Source organism: Sapajus apella, unplaced genomic scaffold (assembly GCF_009761245.1).
Source record: "Sapajus apella isolate SASKATOON/1434 unplaced genomic scaffold, GSC_monkey_1.0 scaffold6, whole genome shotgun sequence".
Taxonomy (NCBI): Eukaryota; Metazoa; Chordata; class Mammalia; order Primates; family Cebidae; genus Sapajus; species Sapajus apella.
In genome coordinates, this window is record NW_022436946.1 from 28,413,648 (window position 1) to 28,432,020 (window position 18,373).

At 40.5% G+C, this 18,373-nt stretch overlaps 1 protein-coding gene across 1 annotated transcript; it reads right to left on the bottom strand.

Annotated features, from left to right (window-relative positions):
* Positions 1-3,962: 3,962 nt before the first annotated feature.
* Positions 3,963-18,150, bottom strand: GJA1 (gap junction protein alpha 1). The gene is made up of 2 exons (XM_032274910.1): positions 17,900-18,150; positions 3,963-6,895 (listed from the first exon to the last, which is right to left on the bottom strand). Exon 2 carries the CDS (start codon positions 6,877-6,879, stop codon positions 5,731-5,733), a length of 1,149 nt encoding a protein of 382 aa, XP_032130801.1. The 5' UTR covers positions 6,880-6,895; positions 17,900-18,150; the 3' UTR covers positions 3,963-5,730.
* Between the last annotated feature and the right edge of the window lie 223 nt (positions 18,151-18,373).

Below are 18,373 nucleotides of genomic sequence, written 5' to 3' on the forward strand. Positions count from 1 at the left end.
GGACTTGGTGGCAGGCATCTTTAATCCCACCTACTCAGGAGGTTGACACGGGATGATTCCTTGAGCTTAGGTGTTCAAGGCTATAGTGACCTGTGATTGCACCTCAGCTGTGATTGCTCACCAGCCTGAGTGACAATGAGAGACCCAGTCTCTAAATAAAAAGAAATAAAAAAACCATAAAACTTGTGGTTTCTGTTAATGTAGCAACTAAAAACTAGTTTACTGTCTCTACTAATTCTGTTAAACGGTTTTGCAAAGAGTAACTGACAAGAGACTACAGCATGAAAGCCAGGCCAGGCTTCATTTGGTTCCATATGCGTAGGGACAGATGACACATTGCATTCAATAAGACAGGCATAGGGTTTACCTTTTAAAGTGGGTGGCTCTTGAGGCTGTTTTCATATTCAACAGGAAAATGTGTGGGCATTGAAATTACATTATATGTCATAGCCCAAATAAGCATTTAGTCATTGCAAACAAACATCCGGAGACCAGAAAAAATAATATGAATTAAAATTTCAACACTTTTGAAGACCCAGAAACAAATGCAAAATTTCCCTCTTTAATGTTAAAAGAAATTAGCATTCTCCTCTACACGATAGTCTTCTTTTTTCTAGTCTTCGTGAAGCAGTGTTTCTGCGGTGTTTCTTCCACATCTCCACTTCAGTTCTGAAAATTGCCAGCTGCAAACTCTGACATGCCAAGGGCTAGGCCATATTTGCCCAACAAAGAAAAGGTAAAAACAGAATCTTGGAGCCAGTAAAGATTATAAACATGTTTCTACACTGTTGGTGTGCTGTTTATAAAAAGAACTCACTTTAAGACTTTAGTAAGTCCCCAAACTTCATTATTTTGCTCTCCCTCCAAGTACAAAGCACAGATGTTTTGGCATGTTGGAATCTGAAGTTGGGAATTTTTAGAAGAGGCCATGTGCGGGCAGAGAACTAGCACCCTAGGCAATTTGAGAGTTTCAGCCATTTTCATAACATAAGTTAAAAAAAACAGCCCTTGGACTGGAAGGATTTTTTTGGTGGTTTTTTTTTTGTTGTTTTTTGAGGCAGAGTCTCACTCTGTCACCCAGGCTGGAGTTTAGTGGTGTGTTCTCAGCTCACTGCAAACTCTGCCTCCAAGGTTTAAGTGATTCTCCTCTCTCAGCTTCCCAAGTAGCTGGGCTTACAGGCATGTGCCACCATGCCAGGCTAATTTTTGTATTTTTAGTAGAGCTGGGGTTTTGTCATGTTAGCCAGGCTGGTCTTGAACTCTGGACCTCATTATCCACCTGCCTCAGCCTCCTGAAGTACTGGAATTGAAGGCATGAATCACTGCATCCGGCTCAAATTTTTTTTTTTTTTTTTTTTTTTTTGAGATGGAGTTTCACTCATGTTACCTAGGCTGGAGTGCAATGGCACGATCTCGGCTCACCGCAACCTCCGCCTCCTGGGTTCAGGCAATTCTCCTGCCTCAGCCTCCTGAGTAGCTGGGATTACAGGCACGCACCACCATGCCCAGCTAATTGTTTGTATTTTTAGTAGAGACGGGGTTTCGCCATGTTGACCAGGATGGTCTCGATCTCTTGACCTCGTGATCCACCCGCCTCGGCCTCCCAAAGTGCTGGGATTACAGGCTTGAGCCACTGCGCCCGGCCCAAATTTTTTAAACTTAAAATTTTATGCAAAAACTGCATGTCAAATAAATATTCTCAGAACAAAACTGCATACCTTTGTAATAATTTTTTATTTTTATTTTTTAAAGTACGGTTTCACCATGTTGGCCAGGATGGTCTCAATCTCCTGACCTCATGATCTTCCCGCCTCAGCCTCCCAAAATGCTGGGATTACAGACGTGAGCCACTGCGCCTGGCCTTCCTAATAATTTTTAAATAGAGTTCAATGTAATTTTTTGTAGGTAAAACCAGGCAGGCAGCCAATTAAGGTAAAATGAAGAATGGGCAATTTCTTTTAAAATTGTAAGGATCCATGTTGTAAGGTTTGTGGAAGCAAAAGCTGCGGTCAGGTCATTCTGTGAATCCCTACTGCTTAACAAAGTGCCTGATACCTAGTTAATGTCTGAAATTTTTAACAGTAATTTCTACTGAGAATTAGGACTTTTCTGGTGTGTGTGTTGAGGTATGGAAAGAGGTGAGAGGTGGGTGGGCACCTAACTCTGCATTTTAGACTGTAGTTCCTTAAGCTGTGTACATATATAATATGTACTCTCTCTCTCTCTCTCTCTCTCTCTATATATATATATATATATATATATATGATGTACAGAAAATATTTTAAAGTGGTAAAAAGTCTTAAAGTTGGAAAATGTTGAGGATGACCTACATGACTATTTCTGAAAGATGAATTGCTTTCCCCCCTCCATGTACAGGCATCAGAAATTTATACTTTCCCCTTACTGCTTCATCATTGCCTGATCATTTGTCCATCCACACCTTACCATATATGAATACACATACAACCAAATCATGTCTATTCCCCATACTGAATGCAAACATGCAGAGAATTTGCCTCTTCTGCATAATTCTCAACCACTCAAATAGTACTTGAAGACTAGACAAATGACACAACCTTTTTTCATCCAAAAATAGTAAACTGGACTAGATTACTTCCAAACTACTGATATTTTTATGCTTCAGTAGCTCGCCAGTTTGTTTTGTGGTAGATAATAAATGTTCATGTAAATAATTTTAATGTTATAATAGAAAACATCCTTGAAGTGTGACTTGTGTTAATATTTTATATTTAAAACTACAGTATCATCAGTTGCCCAGAATTGTCCTACTCTCTTTGAATGGTTGATTTTTTTGAGGTACTATGAATTTTTTAAATCTTTTCTATATTTTTACGGTATTGTATACTGAAATAATCAAGATGAATTTCATTCTTTTGCTGCTTCATGTAACCATGCTCAAACTCACCCCTTAATGTTTTTCCAGGAGGCTTTCCAGCTTTAGAATTTCATCCTCATTAAGATTTTGTGCTTGTGTCACATCTACTAAATTACTCAATATGACCTTTTTTTTTTTTTTTGAGACAGAGTTCACTCTTGCTACCCAGGCTGGAGTACAATGGTATGATCTTGGCTCACAGCAACATCTGCCTCCCAGGTTCAAGTGAATTCTCCTGCCTCAGCCTCCCGAGTTGCTGGGATTATAAGCATGTACCACCTTGCCAGGCTAATTTTGTATTTTTCATAGACAGGGTTTCTCCATGTTGGTCAGGCTGGTCTCAAACTCCTGATTTCAGGTGATCTGCCTGCCTCAGCCTCCCAAAGTGCTGGGATTACAGGTTTAATATTTCCTTGAAACTTTATCACATACCCCATTAAAGATATATTTCAAATTCAATACTTTATCTTCCTTTCAGTTCAATAAAAATTCAAAATGTTGCACTGAACAGAGCTAATCATAAATATTGTCCCTGAAAACGTGGCTCTTATTTGCTCAAGTTCTGATAACCAATAGAAATGTGCTTAAATAATCTCAAATAGATGCCATCAATGAGTTTTAAAAATGGGCCCGGTGTGGTGGCCCACACCACAAAAATCCATGAGAAAGTTTCAAATGCCTGTAATCCCCAGCACTTTGGGAGGCCTAAGTTGAGATCACGAGGTCAGGAGTTCAAGATTAGCCTGGCCAACATGGTGAAACCCTGTCTCTACTAAAAATACAAAAATTAGTTAGTCGCGGTGGCAGGCACCTGCAATCCCAGCTACTCAGGAGGCTTAGACAGCAGAATTGCTTGGACCCAGGAGGTGGAGGTTGCAGTGAGCCGAGATCGCACCACTGCACTCCAGCCTGGATTACAGAGCAAACTCCATCTTGGAAACAGGAAGGAAGGGAGGAAGGAAAGGAAGGAGGGAGGGAGGGAGGGAGGAAGGAAGGAGGGAAAGAAAGAAGGAAGGAAGGAAGAAAGGAGGGAAGGACAAAAAGAAAAATCACACAGGATAGAGGCTATCTTTATACTAAATTAAAACTTTATTGAATAAAGAACACTCTCCAGAACACACAATTTGATGATGGTCTAGGTCTACATTACATGCAACGAAGCTAAACATGACAGTAGTTTAACATGGAATGTCAAACAAATTAGTATTTTTCATTGTACAAAACTGTTTATGTAGCTGACATGCAAGATGAAAAGTGTCATACTCAGCATTTTCACTAATCATCTGTGATGAGTTTTAAAAAAGGCATTTGGAGAAACTGGTAGACGTCTTCAGCATACAGTTCAAATAAATTAGTTATATGCCTACTACTGAATCCTCTTTAAACCTCTCTTGCATTCCCAGTAAAATCTTAGTGCAAATATCAAATTTGCTGGTCATGCCAAAAGACTGTCAAACTCATAATAGAATACAAGTTCTGAATTACTGTGTATTAAGAAGGGCAAACCCAAGAATACCAGTTACTGCAAAATTCATTTAGGCACACTTAATAGTCCACTCTAAGCATTTTTTTCTAAGTCTCTCACATTAATGACTAAAGCCTGTTTACAGTACTAAAATTCTATCATTCAAGCATCAATGATTACATTTCAGAAAAAGAAAATCATTCATTTCAGTAATAGCATTATTGCTATATCCTAAAAAAAAAAAAAAAAGAGAGAGAGAAAGAATCATAATTAACAAAATCAGTATCCATAATAGGATACATGGGGAAAAACATTTTAGGAAAAAAAAAAAAAAGTGTGCTTTACTTGCCACAGCAGGAATTATATAATGTAAACACCATATTGGCCCACACCACAAAAATCCATGAGAAAAGTTCAAATTTGAACACTATATGTGCATTATTTTCAAATCTGTGTCTGTGAGTTTATACTGTATCTGCTTGTACCAATACATGACAACAAAACACACTCTTCCACACGCATACACATACAAGTGATTGCTAAACATTAAGCATGGCTTGATTCCCTGACTCTAGCTCAAAAAAGAAAAAATGTTACATTACATCGCAACTGTCTTAAAAACGTTTACAGAAACTATTAAATGAATGTGAGTAGTAGCGGAGGAATGATGAAAAAGTGATGGTAATGATATAGTGCAAGTGGATGGAAAAAGAATGTAGGTATAATGCTGAAATTTGCCAAATGCATGGAAAGTCTTATTCTGTGGGCCTTATTTGAATTTTAAACTGATACGAAGAATAAAAAAAATATATAGTAGCACAAGTCCATTAACACCTGGAGGGTCAGGCCTAGATAGCTTACCTTCAAAGTGCAAATTTTAACAATGGAATGTTTTAGCAGGGACTTAAGGACAATCCTCTGTCTTTTTCTTGTTGAAAAGACCAAAGGTGTTCAGGAAGTATTTATTCCTGGGTAAAATTATTTCAGTTTCTTGGTAAAACAAAAATATTTAGTCACAATTACCACCCACTCATTCACATACACAGAACCATTTTTAGGGGTGTTTGCGGGGAGAAAAAGCCCTTATCTATGTAACACCTAATGGAACTCTTATTTATAATCTAAGTTCTTTGAATCCACTACTTTAAATACCAACATGCACCTCTCTTATCCCCTCCCTCACCACCCATATACCCCAAACACCCCCAATGAACCTAGGTATTCTAATGTCTTTGTGTTTTCTCAGCCTCGCGAGTAAGGCTGTTGAGTACCACCTCCACTGGATCAAAATTAACACCTGGTGCACTTTCTACAGCACCTTTTTTCTTCTCCACAATTGAGTGGAATCTTGATGCTTTCAAGCCTGTATCTAGATCTCCAGGTCATCAGGCCGAGGTCTGCTGCTGGCACGACTGCTGGCTCTGCTTGAAGGTCGCTGATCCACAATGGCTAGTGGCTGTAGTTCGTGTCCAGCAGCTAGTTTTTTAGAATTCTGGTTATCATCGGGGAAATCAAAAGGCTGTGCATGGGAGTTAGAGATGGTGCTTCCCGCCTGCCCCATTCGATTTTGTTCTGCACTATAATTAGCCCAGTTTTGCTCGCTTGCTTGCTTGTTGTAATTGCGGCAAGAAGAATTGTTTCTGTCGCCAGTAACCAGCTTGTACCCAGGAGGAGACATAGGTGAGAGGGGAGCGGTTGGTGAGGAACAGCCATTGAAATAAGCATATTTTGGAGACCCACAGTCTTTGGCGGGGCTCAGTGGGCCAGTGGTGGCATGGTAAGGGTCACTCTTTCCCTTAACTCTATCCTTAACACCCTTGAAGAAAACATAGAAGAGTTCAATGATATTCAAGGCAAGAGACACCAAGGACACCACCAGCATGAAGATGATGAAGATGGTTTTCTCTGTGGGGCGAGAGAGGAAGCAGTCCACCTGATGTGGGCAGGGATCTCTTTTGCAAGTGTAAACAGCACTCAAGCTGAATCCATAGATGTACCACTGGATCAGCAGGAAGGCCACCTCGAAGACAGACTTGAAGAGGATACTGATGATGTAGGTTCGCAGCAACCCTCCTCGCATCTTCACCTTGCCATGTTCTTCAATACCATACTTGAACTTCTTGATCTCAATCTGCTTCAAGTGCATCTCCACATTGACGCCGTCAGTTTGGGCAACCTTGAGCTCCTCCTCTTTCTTGTTCAGTTTCTCTTCCTTTCGCATCACATAGAAGACATGAGCCAGGTACAAGAGTGTGGGTACAGACACAAATATGATCTGCAGGACCCAGAAGCGCACATGAGAGATTGGGAAAGACTTATCATAGCAGACGTTTTCACAACCAGGTTGCTGAGTGTTACAACGAAAAGCCGACTGCTCATCTCCCCAGGCTGACTCAACCGCTGTCCCCAGTAGCAGGATTCGGAAAATGAAAAGTACTGATAGCCACACCTTCCCTCCAGCAGTGGAGTAGGCTTGAACCTTGTCAAGGAGTTTGCCTAAGGCACTCCAGTCACCCATGTTGCCTGGCCACCACCTGAAAAGAAACAAAAAGACAATTAAAATATCACAGATTTGCAAATTACTGGTTTAATATTTAGTCCTTTTCAGCAGATAGTTAAAATACTACAAAAGGTTTCATATATTTCCAACATACTTTCACAAAAAACCAAGTGCAAACTCTTCCTGTCCCATTTTCCTCGAATGAACAGTTCTAACACGTGTTTTGTTTTTGAGCTAAAATAAGTCTTAGAAGGAACAGAGAGTGAGTTGCAATCATAACCTGGAAAGATGTATTGCTTGCTCAACCGCTGCCTTGCCATGTGACTTGAGAAGCCATCTGCGCTTAGCCTCTGCTTATTTCGTCTGATAAATAGGACAGTTCTTGCCTGGTAGGTCTGTGTTTGCATGGGTGCCTAAGCAAAATGTCGATGTGTATTATTCAAAGCATAGGCATCTAAGAATCCAGGTAAGAACACCTATGAACCCACACACATAACCTTTTTTTTCCAAACTTTATTATATATCATTTTATTACTAATTTCGCCCTGAAAGATTTTTCAATGGTATCTCAAGTGTAACTTGTGATACTCTATGTTACTGTCATTTATACTTCTCTGTTTCTTTTTTTAGAGACAGGCTTCCACTATGTTGCCCAGGATCCTGGGCTCAGGCAATCCTCCTGCCTCAGCCTCCCAAGTAATGAGTACCATTTTTATCTTAAGCAGTGACTTGTATATAGCTCAAAAGTCTGCCTTCTGTTCAGAGAAAAAGCAGGCTGTATGTAAATACACTATTTTGCTACAATGTATTATATGTAGTAACCTACTTTCAAAATCAAAGACTAAATACACATCACACTTTAAGTAAAAAAGCAAACAAACAAAACCTACTTCAGTGTTTTCTCCAGCCAGAAATGATTGGTTTTCATCTTTTGATTGTTATATACTTCAAAGTTCCCTTACTGGGCTTTGGGCACTCAGGCTATACATCCAATTTAACTTCTTACCAATACCTAGCTAGCTAAAGCCTATGGCTTTTCCATTAATGAGGATAAGAAAAAGATCTAAGTCAGTAGAAACCGACAAGAATCCCCAAAGTTGTCTAGTTCAATTATGCTTCTAATTGCCGATTATCTATCTAGCTGATAAAAATTGAGGTTATCGGTATAGGAAATATTTAGCTATAGATAGAGCCAGATGAAGATTCACAGTCCCCTGGCCAAGGCTTTTCAATGCCTGACATTGGTTTTACAAGTATAATAAAGCTGGCTGGGCTTGGTGGCTCACGCCTGTAATCCCAGCACTTTGGGAGGCTGAAGTGGGCGGATTACAAGGTCAGGAGTTCGAGACCAGCCTGGCCAATATGGTGAACCCCGCCCTGACCCAGCTCTACTAAAAATATAAAAATTAGCTGGGCATGGCAAAAGAATCGCTTAACCCTGGGAGGCAGAGGTTGAACTGAGCTGAGATTGAGCCGTTGCACTCCCACCTGGGAGACAGAGTGAGACTCCGTCTCCAAAAAAAAGGATAGTAAAGCTGCACTAAAAGCTAGAAATGCTTCCATGCTTTTATATATACAATCTTAGCGAGGGCTGAAAGCTGGGAAGAAATGAGTAACATGACGTGACAGGCATAGGGAATATAGGCTAATTTCAGCAGACAGTAGTAATTGGAGGGTTTAGAAAAGGATGAATTAGTCAAAGATTATTTAATAATTAAAAACAAGCCAAGCTAAGACTTTATTAATGAATTCTATTTTTTTTCTTTACATGAGCAAGGATTTCAGAAATCAATATAATGAATTCTAAATAGTGTAACTGAAGGTAGGATTATTTAGGCTTCTTAGAAATATGTTCACTATCTGAATATAAAGGAGTTTCTCATCTGATATTGAACTATGAGCTGTATCCTCCTAGTAAGAAGTAAATGAAATCCAGGGGCGTCTTCTTCCCTAGGAAGCAACATTACATTTCTGTCAAATGACTGTGTCTGCCACAGAGAACAAGAAAAAATGAAATGGACACCTGACTTGGGATTTCCTGGACCGATCAAAGAAGAGATGGTTGAGCCATAAAGCTTAAATTAGATGCCATGGGTATCTGTGATGACAGCCCAGGGACTGCTGCCAAAGAATGCTGGAATAAGAGTGGAAGGTGGGTGGGAAGGCCACAGAAATAACGCTCCCCCAGTGGTCATAAAAAAGGGAGCCTCCCTTCTACTTTTAAGAAGGATCATTTTAGATTCTGAAGTGACAAGTTAGAAAGTGAAATTGATGTATGAAAACAGCAGTCAAATAAGAACAAAGGCTTGACGGGCTGACAAAGACAGTTAAATAGCCAAGGGAAGGCTTGAAGTAAGGGAGTAATTTAGTCTTGCTGGTGAGTTTGATGGTGAGAGAATGTGAAAGAAAAAAAAACCCTATAATTTAGGAGAAAATACTAGACTGGAAATGAAGAAGTACAGTCCATGACGGTCAGACAAACAGTAAAATTTTTGAAGCTATAAATAGATAGTCTCTATGTGATGATGTGTAAAATTGGCCCTAATTCTGTTTGTAAAAAACTACAATATTTTGCCAGTGTCATCTGCTTTTACTCAGATATTTCAATTGTCGCGGAGAAAATGATAGAAACAATCAAGTATAAAAAGATAAACTGTTTGTATACATCTCATCACATTTATGCAATGATAGAGCTGAAGACAAACCTAGCATGTTTAAAAATAACACCAGGCACAACAGAAATTATTTTAACTACTGTTTCATCATTACTCAAAGTAATGTATGATTGTGTAGATGCTTATAGTAACTCATCACTAAGTTTATTTACATTCTATAAGAAATAACATTTTGCATAATACGTAACTTTAATATAATTTTGAGATTCTATAAAAAATACTCCACAGTTCCACAGTATGTGAACTAGGTCATCAGGCAGCTCTCTGGGTAGTATAGGGAGTTTTTTTTTTAATACACTAGCAACTTAATTGCAAAGTTGGTCTTTTCTTCAAGCACCCATGCAGTTTCATTTGCATTAATGAGTTATATTTTCATCTTAATAAGATATGAATTATCCAATTGGACACTATCCTGTAACATGTAGGTATCTGTCGATTACCACTATTACAGGGAACATCAAATAATGTTTAATGTGACAGCTGCCCAAAAAGAAGTAACAAAAATTGTTCCCTTTTTTTGGTAGTTGCTCACTTTGCCACGAATCAAGTTTTGGTGACTGGCTGTTCCTCCCTGCTGCACCCCTCCCAACCTGGCTTAGTATCTTCATTTTTTCAGGTTATGTAGGATAAATTAATATCCTTTAAAATAAAAGGGCATAATTACATGTTTACAGAATCCCTGGCATTGATCTACAGACTATACACTGCATTTTTATTCAGCAGGAGACAGGCATATTTCTTATTCAACACATGAGAACACCAAGGCAGCTGGACATATCACATATATTCATGCCTTCACCTCTAGGATCCTGAGTTGGTGCTTTATATGTAGGGTAAGGTCTAAGAGAGGAGTTGTGCAAAGTTCTCATTAGGAGCAGAGTCCTAGCAGCTGGACCACGCTTCCTGCCATCTATGCACCATGTTAGATTACATTTCCATTGCTCTTCATGGCCCGGTAGACTGGATACCCAGAGCTACAGGAACTAACTGCGACCAGCCTGAGGCCACTCTAGTCCCTTTCCTGAACTGCATCAGTCAGTCACTTGGCAGCATTTGTTAAAAACATACACCCCTGAGCTGGGCACGGTGGCTCATGCCTGTAATCCCAACACTTCGGGAGGCCAAGGCGGGTGGATCATGAGGTCAAGAGATCGAGACAATCCTGGCCAACATGGTGAAACCCCGTCTCTACTAAAAAATACAAAAAAAAAAAAAAAAAAGTAGCTGGGAGTGGTGGCACGTAGTCTCAGCTACTCGGGAGGCTGAGGCAGGAGAATTGCTTGAACCCGGGAGGCGGAGGTTTCAGTCTAAGATTGCGCCATTGCACTCCAGCCTGGCGACAGAATAAGACTCCGTCTCAAAAAAAAAAAAAAAAAGAAAAAGAAAAGAAAAAACATACACCCCTGGTCTTCAGCAGTCTGGATGAATCTGAATTTCTAGAGGTGGGACCTAGGAGTAAGGTTTTGTTTGTTTGGTTTTTTGGTTACTTTTTAAATAAATGTCCCAGGTGATTCTGAAGGTTTTGGGCCAGGAGGTAAACACTGGTTTCTTGACATTTCTGCTTCTTTCTTGTTCAAAATATTTAGGGGTGGGAAAACCGTCAGGAAAGTGGAAGAGACAGAGTCTAAAAAATCCACGGGGCTGAGTCTGTGGAGTAGCAGCTCTCTGGGCGCCGGCACTGAGCCCATCCCTGGCTCCACGTTCCTTGTCACTCTTTGCATCTCCATCTGCACCTCCCTTCGAGCAGAAAGACTTAAACTCTAATTCAAATGAAATCTCTTAAAAATAAAGCTTCAATTTTAAAATTATATTTGACTGTGCCTTTTGCCTTAAAAACAAATCACTGAGCCGAAGTCGCAGTCAAGTCTGTCCATGCCATTAATATCCTAATAGTTATTAGAATTAGAAAGTGTTTTACTTTCAACTTTATTTCTCTCAAGAAGAGACAAATGTAATGAGTTGAGAGTGGAGACTTAAATGAAGGTAAATAGGATTATTGAAAGTTAAATTAGATATCCATCATCTTTTGATGATTGGGAGAACAGAGAAGGTGAAGGTTATTAATACCTGAAAGAATAAAATCAAGAGTCTAAATATACAGAAGGAAATGTCTATGGAAGTTACCAATAAAATAATCTAATGGATTTTTTGGGAGGAAAGGGAAATCGTGTGTGTGTTGTACTAACACCAAAATATATTTATGACCCCAAACTCAAATACAAACCCTTCTAATGTTTTCTTTCACTTTTGTAATAACCTCTGCCCCTCCAGTAAATACCATTGAGGGAACTCAGTTATCTATTCCTCTGCACTTACAACAGCCACGTGTTCTTTGTGGTAATACTTTTTTCTTTTTTTGAGACAGTATCCTGCTCTGTTGCCAAGGCTGGAATGCAGTGGCACGATCTCAGCTCACTGCAACCTCCGCCTCTTGGGTTCAAGTGATTCTCCTGCCTCAGCCTCCTGAGTAGCTGGGATTACAGGCGCATGCTGTCACGCCTGGCTAATTTTTGTATTTTTAGTAGAGACAGGGTTTTGCCAATTGGCCAGGCTGGTCTCGAACTCCTGACCTCGTGATCCGCCTACCTCAGCCTCCCAAAGTGCTGGGATTACAGGCGTGAGCCACCGCGCCCAGCTAGTAATATTCATATGTACAAATAATTAACATAACCCACAGTCACTCCATCAGCAAGTACTATAGGCTCTATCTTCAAAATATAACCAGGCAATGGCCAATTCTTAGCCATCATCAGTTTGCTAGGTTTCATGTCATAAGCCTCGTCACCCTGAGTAATTGGTCAATCTTGAGAAAACAAACCAACAATCAGCTAAGTCTGATGAGCTCTGCTCCATCCGCAAAGCTCACATCCTCACTTGTTTCAGGTCTCACCTCATCAGCCAACTTTCCTGACCACCAAGTATGAAATAGCAGCATCCTTTCTCCAGTCCTGTCATTTCCTATTCCCTTTGCCCTGGTTTTAAACAATTATTTTAATAGACTTTATCTCTACTTGATATAGTAAATATTTACCTGGTTATTGTGTATATCCTTCCATGAGAAGGACTTTTTATTTGCCTTCCTCAACAGGAATGTGAGCTATACATGGGAGTTTGCTTTGTTCACTGCTATATCCCCAGTGCTTAAAAGAGTAAGAGATGCGCCCGGACGTGATGGCTCACACCTGTAATCTCAGCATTTTGGGAGGCAGAGGCAGGTGGATCACTTGAGGTCAGGAGTTTGTGATCAGCCTGGTCAACATAGAGAAATTCCGTCTCTACTAAAAATACAAAAAAAAGTAGCCAGGCGTGGTGGTGGGTTCCTGTAATCCCAGCTACTTGGGAGGCTGAGGCAGGAGAATAGCTTGAATCTGGGAGATGGAGGTTGCAGTGAGCCAAGATTGCACCACTGCACTCCAGCCTCGGCGACAGAGACTCCACCTCAAAAAGTAAAAAAAAAAAAAACATGCGCACACACACACAAAAAACAGATACTGTGCAAAAACAACAAGAACAAAAAACCCCACCAGTTTCTTTGTTTTCAACTCTTTGGGATTCTTTTAATTGTAGTTATAGATCTCAAATTTCTAAAGTTTCAAATTAATTAAAAAGGGGACTTTACAGTAAAAAAGTATTGTCATGTCATTCTCATACTGTTAAATTTTCAAGTGACAATTGCTGAAACAGAGAACTGTTTGTTGAAACAACATGCTTCAAATGGTTCCTGGGCAGGCAATAGAGCTGAATTAAGAAAAAAAGGCTCTTTACAACCCCCCACTGCTAAATTTGACTGGCTTAGAAAAAAAAAAAAGAAAGAAAGAACAAGAAAAAGGCTCTTTAACAAAGAGCTTCCTGAATTTGTTAGATGAGATCCTAATGAGGGTTACATTCTTGTAGCACTGCATCAGGTATCACTGTTAGGTTGTTGTAGGTTAAGATTTAAAACACAAAACAAACAAACAAACAAAAAAACCAAAAAAACACAACTGTGTGGTTGTCCCCTAGTTCTGTGATATTCTAACTCTGACTGCGCCACACAATTTTATTGTAGCCAAGGACACCCTTTCAAGAAGAAATAGCCGCCTGTTCCAAGTTGTGTAGGTTTGAAGAATGATAAATATCGGGGAAGGCTGGGGCTCTGAAGGGTAAGAACAGCGGCTCATATTAACCCTGGTTAATATAACATCTTTGCAGTCTGAGTCTATGCAGACAGTAAAGTGACTAGACTCAAGTACCATGGAAAAGATGCCTAGTTCATCAGATAATACCAAACCTTTACTTCCTTATTTATACCTAGATGGCCTAACTGTAGTTTATCAAACTTACTGTATATAAACATTTAAAATGCTATCTCATGGTTCTCTGATTGCCCCCAGGTTCCTTTATAAAGAATTGCACATTTGTGTAGGTATTTGATGTTGTGAACCGCTTATTTTGGGGGCATAGGGCAGGACAAAAAAAAATTCCAACAAGCCTTTCTTTCCCTGCTATTACCCCTCCTCATCACGTACACAACTTACATTAGCATCCACAAAATGAGATGACATGGGGATTGAGGTGTGAGGAACTCCATCCAAAGAGAGGACGATGCATCCCATAAAAGACAGTCCCCTCCCTAGTTCAACAGCTATTTCTCAACTCTCCCCCTACGCAAGTTTCTCAAGATCAATTTAGGATTGCTAGACAAGAAACCCTAAGTCAGAAGCTGCACGCTAAAAGCCGTGTTCTTCAATCCCAGTGTAACTTCATACACTTCTATCAGTCGTTAGTGTTTCCTCTGACCCTACTCTTACTTCCACCTCCAAATTGACTATATTTTTTGAATAGCCTTGCTATTTTATAATCATATAAAGACACCCTTAGGGTCCTCATAAGTGTACTGATTAAGACAGTCTATTTTTTTTTAATGATCATTGAATAAGTTAACTCATGCATGTGAAACTTTTTGGCATTCTTTAAAAGATTGTTAGATATAGTTCATTTGTTTTTAAATTTTTCATTTTTTTCTTTAGCAAAACAGGAACTAAAAAATAATTGACCAACACACATTTTCTTTTAAGAAAAAAATTTTATAAAGATGAAAACTTGCTATGTTGCCCAGGCTGGTTTTCAACTGCTGGCTTCAAGCAGATCCTCCCCCAACCCTCTCAAAGGGCCAGGATTACAGGCAAGAGCCATCATGCCCGGCTGATGACAAACACGCATTTTTCTTAAAATACTCTTTTAAAAGCCTAGGGAAACTAAAATGCGAAATTTATGAAATTTTATAAGCCACTGATACACACACAAAAAAAGAGCTAACCACAGTTTGAATTTTGGTAAAAGACAATCTGTACACACATAGTTAAGTGGTGACTTTAAGATGGAGAATTCAGGCAGTTATGCTAAGAATTCAGAAATATATATATTAATCTCCCATGAAAGAGATGCTCTGGGGATTTTAAAAAACTTGAATTATCCATATTGAATATTACCTTCATAATAAACATTAGATAATTGCTTATTCTCTCCAGAGCTGAACTGATGTGTGTGGATAAGCTTCCACATATCTCTTCAAATAACTGAGAATCTTGAAGATTAGTTAGAACAACCGGAAAGGTGGAGTAAAAGATACTAATCACTGGTGACTGTCCTAACATTCCCTTCCCTGCGGGCATCATATACAAAGGCTCAAACCAAGTTACACCCCTGGAATTAGAGAAAACAAAAGAAAGAATGCACCCAGTGTTTTCCCTCCTTGATGCAGGAATTTGAACCATCTAAGTAACAAACCAACCTTCAGTATCTGCAAGCACAGCCTTTTATCTGCCTCCTGCGGAGCATCTTTGGAACCACGTTTCCCCAGCAGGGTGAGGGCACTGTAGGTATCACAATCCCCAAGGGTGAGGAACTCAGTGGCTGGGGTGAGAGTCCTCAGAAGGCATTAGAAAAATGTGGACCATGTTTAAACAGTGAAGAAAGTAGGAGCAAAGCACTAGCACTGCATTTTCCCAGCAGAGGACAGGTAACCAGTCTAAGCTGACTTCGGGGAGTACAAAGCACCCCCACACTGGGGGAACATGTGCTAATAATATAGAATCAACACATCGCCAGGACGGAATGTACTGCCTCTGCTTGGTATAATTTCCAGTCAATTCGGCCTACCCAGAAGTAATTACTCTTCTCCCAAAGGTGTTTTCTAACTGGCTTATTTCATTGTTGTGTGTGTGTGTGGGAGGGGGCGGTTAATGAAATTTCTGCATTACTAGACGCTTTAATTTCCAGTGACCCTGGCACAAAAGTAAACATTGGGCTTCCTCACAGGGGCACTTTTCACCGAGGTCAAATGCGCCCGATTTTCGGAGGGCGATATTTAGTATCCTTCTGGTCATTACTAACTGGGTCCGGGACGCAAAAGAAATTAAACCCAGTCTAAGTAAATCCACGCTTTTTTCTACAACACCGTGTACCTCTCCCCTTCCCACCCCCACTTTGTACCCGGAGAGAAAGAGAAGCACGCCTCTTGGGCGCAAGGAGAGCTTACTGATGAGCGTTATCAGAAACGCCCAAAGTCGCCCGGGTCACGAAAGGGGCAGGGTGGGCGCTGCGCAGCTCCGAGCGCGAGGCGCGCGTCTGGGAAACCGGCTGACTCGTCCCGGACGCGTCATCAGCTCCCCGAGGGTCTCTCCTCCCCGCCTCTTCCCCCCGCGCCGCCCCGCCTCGTTCTCGGGAAGTTTCAGGAACTTCCAGGACCCGGAGAGTTGCAAGTGCAATTTAAGCACGATAATTCCCAAGGTACTCAGGTTTTACCAACTGCGAGATAGTGGGATTCTGCAAGTTTCAGGAAAAAAAAAAAAAAAAAAAAAAGCGACTGGGGTGAGAGGGATGGGAAATTAGATTGACAACTTTAATTAAATCAACCATTTGCTCTTCTACCATTTGGCACCCAGCCCATCTCTCCTCCCATCCCTCCCACCCCGCGCCCCGGGTTCCTTCGCAGTGACGGAACTCGGACCTGCGCTCGGTTTGACTAGTGACGATTGAAGGGAAACGTCCCCAAACCGCGCTGGTTCGGGCAGGAAGGCGCGGGAAGGAGCCTGGCAGACGCTAAGATGGCAGGAGGCGCCCCACGCCCGTCCGGCCCACGGCCTCGGGCCTCCGCAAAGCCTTCATTTTTATTTGTTTTTCAGCATTCACGGGTGCAGACACTTCCACTGCAGGGTCACGTCAAGAATCTAAACTGATTATTTTAGTCTGCAAATTTACACAGAACAAAAAATCCTTACCGGGCACAAAAATGCATGGTTGCATTTCTGATGAACAAAATGTGTCTTACCAATAAACGTATTTTAAATATTGAACCCTTTAAAGCAACACCTTCGCGTTATCTTTGCCCTGGGAGCTCCAACTCCAAAGAACTGCCCCGGAGTTCTGAATTCTGTTGCAGCTTCGGGCAGAGGGAAGGTGTGGGGACGGCGGGGGCTGGGGGTGGGTAGCTCCCTCTAAAGCGCCGTTTAAAGAAAGTTTTTTTCCTACTCTTTCTAGGAGCTCCCGTTTTAGGGGACGGTTTTGGAAAACACCCTGACATACACTCTTTTGTAAACGTCTGATCTCCTCTAATGCTCTGTAACTAACCACCACCCATTGAAGAGATTTCATCTCCTAAACTGACATCGTGGTCGAGTAAAAGCAGTGTCTCCTGAGGGTCTCGAATCTTTCCATAGTGGCTGCTAACACAAAGGAACAATTTACTGTTGATTTTCAAAAGTAATATTAATACTCTTGAATTTGATACCTTTTTGTTGAATGGGGAAAATTCTAGGGAGGAACCACGTGGAAGTCAAGTAACCACGGTGTTTTAACAAAGCACTTTGTCACAAAAGAAGTTGGCTTTGCAAAGCTATAGAACATCAATCAATATTTCCATATGAAAAAAGCACTTTATTAAGTGTCGAATACTATAGGAAGCACGCTAAGCAAATTTGCACTTGGATTTTTGCAACGTAATCAGTCAAATCCCCCAACCCCGTCTCCTAACCGCCCCCCCACCCCAACAAATGATGGCACCTAGACTATTACTAATTATATATAAAAAAAATTATTCTCTAAAACGAAGAACCAAACATCCAGTAAACTAGTCCTTTATTCTAATCTTAAAGGTTTGAACGTTTTACCTGTTGCAATATTAATAGAAACTTTTATAACAGTCAAAATATACATTCGGTCCAACAAATTTTAACTTTAAAACTATAGAAACACCTTCAAATCCATCAATCCATTTACAGTATCATAATTCAAAGCTACATTTAACACATTTTAAAACTTTAGAAAAGTTTTACTTGTAGAAAAAGAAACTACTAAAGTGTTCTCATTTTTTTTAAACTTACTCTTTTGCTTAAAAGAAGTGAAGCCACGCCAAGTGATTGAACTCCTTGGAGGATGAAGTAAAAGGAAAAGGCCAGTTCAGGCACTGAGACCTGTCTATTTAAAGTTTAAAACTCTGCTGCTGTTTGGTACTTTCCTCACGCCTTCCCCCTAATGAAAGAAAAGTGCTGATACCTCGTAAAAGCTTTTTTGTAACTTGGAGCACAGAGCTTTTAAAAGTTTCAAGCCACTGACTCAACTGGGAGGAGGGGCTAGAAGAAAGGGGAGGGCAAAGGGAAAGGCGGGGAGGAGGTGGGGAGGAGGCTGGTGAATGTGGAAGGGTGGGGGGAGAAGAGGCAAAGAGCAGGAGAGGGATCAGGATAAAGTCGTAGTTTAAATTTGCTGATGAGAAAAAATCAAATAGCATTAGGGACATGAATGCCTCCACTTGGAGTTGCTCCTCACACATAAGAATCATTGATTATTGTGTTTGCTTC

Coding starts and splice junctions, on each gene's coding strand:
- GJA1 (XM_032274910.1), bottom strand. CDS start 6,879: ATGGGTGACTGGAGTGCCTTAGGCAAACTCCTTGACAAGGTTCAAGCC.